The sequence below is a fragment of the Enoplosus armatus genome, chromosome 17 (genome assembly GCF_043641665.1).
Source record: "Enoplosus armatus isolate fEnoArm2 chromosome 17, fEnoArm2.hap1, whole genome shotgun sequence".
NCBI classification, from domain to species: domain Eukaryota; kingdom Metazoa; phylum Chordata; class Actinopteri; order Centrarchiformes; family Enoplosidae; genus Enoplosus; species Enoplosus armatus.
Window position 1 is genome coordinate 19,903,137 of NC_092196.1, and position 7,123 is coordinate 19,910,259.

The 7,123-nt window shown below is 39.4% G+C and overlaps 1 protein-coding gene across 1 annotated transcript; it reads left to right on the forward strand.

The window, feature by feature from the left end:
* The first annotated feature begins 618 nt into the window (after positions 1-618).
* pctp (phosphatidylcholine transfer protein) lies at positions 619-5,677 on the forward strand. The gene is made up of 6 exons (XM_070923472.1): positions 619-747; positions 1,617-1,734; positions 2,921-3,000; positions 3,168-3,339; positions 3,764-3,831; positions 4,851-5,677. The coding sequence occupies exons 1-6, from the start codon at positions 619-621 to the stop codon at positions 4,923-4,925; spliced, it is 642 nt and encodes a 213-aa protein (XP_070779573.1). The 3' UTR covers positions 4,926-5,677.
* Positions 5,678-7,123: the final 1,446 nt, after the last annotated feature.

The window sequence follows — 7,123 nt, forward strand, 5'->3', positions numbered from 1 at the left end:
TCTGTGTTATTACAAATCAGTCGCATGGTAACCATGACGCAGGGATTTTATTTATCTAATCTTAAATGTGACGTGAAGGACTGATGGATGTGAGTAGGTGTAGTTTGTGTTTCTAGTTATGTCATCTAGTATATAGTTGGCTATATATTAGCCTACATAGGAGCACATATTACAGTGGGGTCCACTGTAAAAGCCAATGACTTCTGAACCTTGCTGTCACATTTATTTTACTTCCATAAACTAAAGTATAGCAGAGACATTTCATGAGCTTTTCTTATGTTGAATGAAGCTAAAATCTTTAAAGAACCAAGTAACTGTCAGGTAAATGTATCAGCTTAACAAACACAGTGTTTGGTGAAGGAAGTATGTACTTTAACTTAAGTAAAAGTACTTAGGTAAAAGTAAAAGTACTAGTATAAAAGTGAAATATACTTAAAATACAGTATCAACTGTAAAAGTAGTCCCATGTGAGTGATAACAAGAATATTTAAAAATGAATAGAGTATCAAATTATTGTAACACTGCGTCCATCGATCATGAGGTCTTTTATTCTGAAAGTTGTGGCCGGAAGCGTGGTGTGTGACTCTGCCCGCTGACAGGTGCGCGAGAGGAGCCGTCATGTCGCTGCAGTTTACAGATGAGGAGTTTCAGAGCGCGTGGAGGGAGCTGGATGAGCCGCAGCTGGGGGGAGGATGGGAGCTCTTCACCGAGACGATGGGGGTCCAGATCTACCGGCTCTATGACACGGTAACCGACACACAACGAATCAAAGTGCTGCTTTCACAACCGGAAGACGGCTGCTGCGGTCCGACCGACCCAATGAATTAGTGTGTCACGGGTTTCCTCTGCAGAGCGTCGTGTCGCTGTCCTGTTGTCTTTAATGTAATTCATTTATTAGTTTAACATTAGTAAACACACCAGCAGTGGAGCCAGCACGGGAAATACCCGGAAATTAAGCGATGGCTGTTGAACTCAGAAACCGGGCTATTACCGGTCAGACCGAACTTTTATTACAAATCTGTCAATTTAAGGTTGCCTCTGCTTTGGGCACATATACATACCTCGTCGAACCTGTTTCAACACATTTTTGAAATCAGAAGGATCCACTCTTCCAGTCGGCATAAACCTGATACAACAGAGCTTTTCATTCATTTTTACCAAAACATGAATAAAAATAAGTTGTAATCTAAAACTTCATGCATGCAAAAGGCGAACGAAAATACATCAAACTGAAAGAAGAGGGTAGTATTTTAAGGACATCTAACAAGTATATGGGTTTTAGGGAGTGATGTGATGTCTACTGCAAAAGGAAAACAAGGCAACCTTAAACTGATGGTTTTGTGAATGGAGTTTGGTGTGACTTTACTTTAGCTTTACGGAGACATACATTAGAAATGCATTTTGTCAGGTTTATTGCATTTAAGTGTGAGAAAAGCATCCCCAGACCTGTTTCTGTACTTTTGAATCAAATCCAACACACTTCCTCACTTGGGGTGGGAAAGGGTGTAACACAGATTGGCTCTAATCAGAGTTGTGTGCTTTGGGATTAGTTCCATACTGTGGGTGTGGCATGTAGCCTGCATTTGGAAGAGAGAACTGTCATGTGCTGTTTTCAGGAAACTGGACTTTATGAGTACAAAGTCTTTGGTGTGCTCACCACCTGTACTCCCGAGCTGTGTGCAGATGTCTACATGGACTTGATGTATCGGAAAGCTTGGGATAGCTATGCAAAAGGTAAAAACACAGTAAGGCCATTGTGATTGTCCTTGCCATCCAAATCAACTCATCTCTCCTGCTTAAGAATAAGTCTTCAGTGTCATTAGTTCTGTTATTTGCTGACGTTCACTGTGGATAAACTACTTACTTTCACGAGCCTAGATCTTCTTTTTTTTATAAATAATGCTCTTCATGTAATCATGGTTTTAACTGAAGTAACCTTTTACATTTTGTATCCTTGTCTTCATGCACCTCTACAGTAACCTGCAGGTAACATGTTGTTGCTGTAGTCTGTAGTCACGTTATGTATTGTAGATGTCCAGTCTGTTAGAAACACAAATCCAGCTTGAGTCACATATACTAATGTCGTTGTGGTTTTAGTAACAGTTGAAGCGACGTTTTCCTCCAACGTAGTTTAATAATGATGTAATTTAAAGATTTTAAATTACACCTCACAAAAATACACACACATTTCTCTATGTATGCAGACACACTAAAACAAAGTAGTAGCTACATTTACAAAAAAGATATCTTTCCGCCTTGAAAACTGTAATCTTTTGGAAGTTATGCTAGCTTGTGATGCTACTGTGACTTCCTGTTTACGTAGTTGATTGCTCTTGATTGGACAGCCCTATAGATGTTTCCTAGCAACAGATTTACACACTGCTAAAGTGTTTACTAGCTAAGACCTTTCTTAAGTTAAATGGTGCAACCTAAGCCTGTTAGTTAGTTTTGGCCCAAGTAACAATTGATTAGATGCTGGTTCAGATTTTAGGACACTAACAGATGTAAGGCTGGTCTAACCGTACAGACCAGCCCAAAATATCTTTGTGGAACTGACCCCAGATCTGTTAAAGATAACATGAAGCTTGTCTTGTGTGTCTGAGTGAGAAAACATCTCTGTGGTTGCAGCTCGTGATGACTGAGATCATTTGAAGTCTCAATATGTTTTTTTTCCTCCATTTAATCTGAGTACAGTTGATCACGAGAAACTGTACGAAACTGTAAGTTGGTTATGGGCAGTAGTTCAAGTGTATGCCTTGAACTTTATCAGGGAAAATCTCAATTTCCTCACCATTTCTTTACCTTTCCTCGCCATCTATCCATAGAGATTAGAGCGTTTCACACTTTTTAAAGCGTACCATGTATCCATCCACTCACAGCTGTCGTCTTCAGTTAATGTTTTTGTTGTTTTTTTATCCAGAGCTCTATGAGAAGGACTTCAGTGGGCAGACTGCAATCTACTGGGAAGTAAAATACCCGTTTCCCCTGTCAAACAGAGACGTATCCTTCTGGTCCACACAAATGCATTCAGCACGCAGACGACTGTCAAGGACAAACAAATGTGAACACTAAAAGTTTTTCCCTTTTTTTTAACATCAAGTAGGTTTAGAGAGTTGAAATCAGGCTGTAATGGAGAGCGATATTTCCCCTAACAGCTCAAACCTCAGTATGTGTACGTAAGGGGGCGGCGAGACCTGGATGTGGACGGCAGGAAGATCTGGGTGATCCTGGCCAGAAGTTCGCCGGAGACGCCGTGTGCAGAGAAGAGCGGCGTGCTGCGGGTCAAAGACTACAAGCAGAGCGTCGCCTTGGAGAGCGACGGAGCCTGTGGAACTAAAGGTAACATGTGATGGTGATGATACTACTGCCACCATCAAGTAGAGCTGAAATTATTAGCTGAATAATTGCTGGTATTGCTTGGTATTTTTTTAATTTTACATCATTACAATTTGAATATGTTTTAAATATGGCTGAAATTAATAACGTGTTATTAATTTGAAAATTATTCCAATATTAATATACACCATGATAGGGCAAAAACACATAAAATAATTAAGTTGATCATCATTAATTTGTTAACAATAACACAATGTTATCAGATTGATTTTGGACTGTTGGTTTGACAAATTTACTAATAAAAGTGTCATCTTGAGCTTCCAGAAACTATTAATTAAAAAGAAATTGATTGACTGATTGATTGATTAATGAAAAAGTTCATTAGCTGCATCCCTAATATCAAGAATCAACATGTACTTTGTTTCAGTTTTCATGAATTACTTCGACAACCCTGGTGGCATGATTCCTACCTGGCTGGTGAACTGGGCAGCCAAGGTGAGAGCATGTTTGTTTTACTTTATGTTCCATAAATACAAGAAAAAAACTAAACGTTTCATGTCTTTAAACCTCAATAAATCCCATTAAGGATCAATAAAGTGTAACTGAACGTGACTGGTTTAAATTCAGGTTTTCCCTATAACATTAAAAGTGCAGATTTGAGTCTGAAAATTGTTTTTATTTCATGTTTTGGAAGTAAATTAACAATAAAGTGACCTGCAAATGTCCTATGTAACTTCTGCATGATTTACAGTAGAAAGAAATGAGTTTAGTTTATATAAACCAGCTTTTTTGGAGATATTTCTCAACAAAGAAAGGGATTTATGTGATTTGAATGGCTGCCGATGGAGATTATCCTTCCGCAGAATAGGAGTGTAAAAAAATTGACAAGTGGTTATGAATTGATTCATGACACATGTGACTCTAAGACTACACCCAAAACAATAGGAACACAGCTGCTTTTCTTCTTCCTTCCTTCTTGAACAAAACAGCCTCTCTGTACCCTCCTGCTCTCCATCTCCACCTTTACTCCGTCTTAATACGGCCAAACTCAGGATTTAGTCGTTCTCATTTACATATTTTAGTCTCTCCCATTTCTCTCAACTGAACAAGCAGAAAATAGGAATATGAAAAGCTCAAAACGCAGAGAGAGAAATGTGCTTTTAAATGTCGCTGTCTTCGCGTGGTTGTACTCTTACGTGTGGATTTACATATTTGCAGAAATCACAGAGTATGTAATGTATTCAGACTTGTGAAGAATCTTCACAATGTGTCCACGTTCATTGTTGAGCTCTGATGAGGGCTTTAAAGGGTGGTGTTAAAAGGGTTCGCCCTCAGGCCTCGGAGAGCTCCATCTCTCCGCCTGCTTTATGGTTTTCCATCATTATTGTTAGCAGATGTGTTGCAGGGTGATGTCAGCAGCTCCTCTCTTCGGTGCCCCTCTTGGGTGGGTCTTCTTGGCACATGTGTTCGTGACGCTTGCTGATAGATGCTCTCTGTGTGTTTTTCTTAAACAGAGTGGAGTTCCAGGGTTCTTAACCGACATGCAGAAGGCCTGCAGCAATTACAGCAGCTACTGCCAGAAGAAATGAATGCAACTGACGGGACAGTGGCTCATGCACAAGGGCTCAATTTAATTTTTCCTGTTTTACTTTTGGGAGATGTTTTGATGTTGTATGATCAAATTAGACTTTTGTGTATGAGGTGTATGTGGCATGGTACGGGCTGCTACTCGTCGTCGTAGCATGCTGTTTACTCAGGCATGATGTGCATGACCGGCCACCCTCATCAATAGGCTGCTGTGAAATCAATTGTGTTCCACTGTGCTGTATTAATTAACACTCCATTGTCTTTTCTGTGCAATCGCTGTAAACTCCAGGCCCTCCAGGATTTAGGAGAACCCCCTCACTGGGCCCTGTGAGGTAAAACTGTGATGAGTTAAAAGTGCAGCTTCTTGCATAGGATTTCATCACTTTCCCTTGTTTTAAATGTGTTTTATATGATTTGACTTATTGTATGTTTGGTCACACTGGAATCTTCCCAATGTCCATTTCAATTCACTGGAGTTGTGAAACTGATCAATCTGTACTTTTTAGAGGAATGTTGATGTCTGATTTGCTTCTTGTGATGCCTTTCTGTGGGTTCATTACTTATGCAAAGACCATGTTATGATACTCAATGCTGATTTTATTATGGGTGCACATGGTCAAAGATACAGTATGTGAGATAGTACTGTATTGATTTAGGCTGTACCTCAGTGCTCCCGTTGATACTGGTGAATATGGTTTCATCTGGTCATGAAAAGCCTATTACTGTGTAATAATAAACTTTTATTCAACATGCAGTACTGCAAACTGTCTATTGCATTTTCTCTAGGATGCCATCACCGTCACATCCACCATCACACAATGATGCTTTACAAGTAAAGAGATCATCTCAAAAGGTCAGCGGGCGTGTACACTGTCATGTTGTCACACAGATGGAATGCTACCATGGTAACCTCAGCAAACATTAATCGCTGCCAAGCAACGCTGTGTTCGACACAGACAGAGTGACACTCAGTTGCCGGTTTATTAGGTCCACCTAGATAAAACTAATGCAGTCTAATACAACAGTGCTGTGGGATCATTTTGAAAGCTGCAGTTTGTGGTGCTGTTTAACTTTATTGCGTTCCTTACCCTCATTGATATAAATGGGGTGGACAAAATAATAGAAGCACCTGTCTGCACATTGTAATTTCTTGAACAGCAGGTGCCCCGTGTCACAAAAAGTAAGCGTTTCAGAGCATCAGCATATCAGTATAAATAAGTGCTTGCTTCATACCTAAAATCATCACAGTGCGTATTTACATCTCTACCTAATTGGATTTTTTAATATGCAATATAATTATTCAAGGGCAGGGGCTGCCACCACAAATCCAAACTATTTGAAATATATATTTACCCTCTTGGGCAGTGGTGGAAGAAGTACTGCGATCATTTACTTAACCAAAAAGAGTACTCTGTATTGTAAGTATTGTAGAAGTACTCATTATGCAGAGTGGCCCATTTCAAAATAATACATATTATATCATTGGTTTGTAATTATTGATGCATCAATGTGTAAGCATCACTCATGTTAAATGGTAAATGTGGAGCTGATTTTAACTACATTGATGTACTGCTGGGTGGCATAATCCATAAAAACACATCATAATTTAATAGTTGATTATATTTTGGGCTAATAATATGAATCTGCAAGTAACTAAAGCTGTTAAAATAAATGCAGAGGAGTAAAAAGTACTACAGTTGCCTACAAAATGTAGTGGAGTAGTACTGGGAACACAAAATGGAAATACTCAAGTCCAGGTACCTCAAAATTATTATTAAAAGTGCTGCTGCTCAAACCACATCTTAGAGAAACATCTGATGTTCAACAGGAACATTACACTTGGACACTAGACTGTGAATATCAGAAGAAAACTCTTAATTAGGCCAGTTATTAACACGTTCCCGTACAGGCAGTTTAAAGACAGCCTCTTGCCGTCTGGGGGCCTTACAGCCACGATAGTCCCGACCAGGAGGAGGTGCTGCTGCAGGTAAGAACCAAATGTAGACTGTAGTATATTCAGTTACAACATTTAGACTTCAGACTAAAGGATCGAGTGAATATATAATTTGTGATGGGAGTGATTCATTTATACAGCCAGCTAAACTTTAGCAAGCTAGCTACCTTACGCTGTTCTGTCTGTAGCTCTGTGGCATGCTAAAGCTAATTACCTTTACCTGGCTAACTTGGTCCTTATGTTTGT

Excerpts from the sequence above, each read along its gene's own strand:
- pctp (XM_070923472.1), top strand. The coding sequence starts at position 619 with ATGTCGCTGCAGTTTACAGATGAGGAGTTTCAGAGCGCGTGGAGGGAG. Across the intron at positions 1,735-2,920 it reads TTGGGATAGCTATGCAAAAG|AGCTCTATGAGAAGGACTTC; the intron begins GTAAAAACACAG and ends TTTTTTATCCAG. Across the intron at positions 3,832-4,850 it reads TGGTGAACTGGGCAGCCAAG|AGTGGAGTTCCAGGGTTCTT; the intron begins GTGAGAGCATGT and ends TTTCTTAAACAG.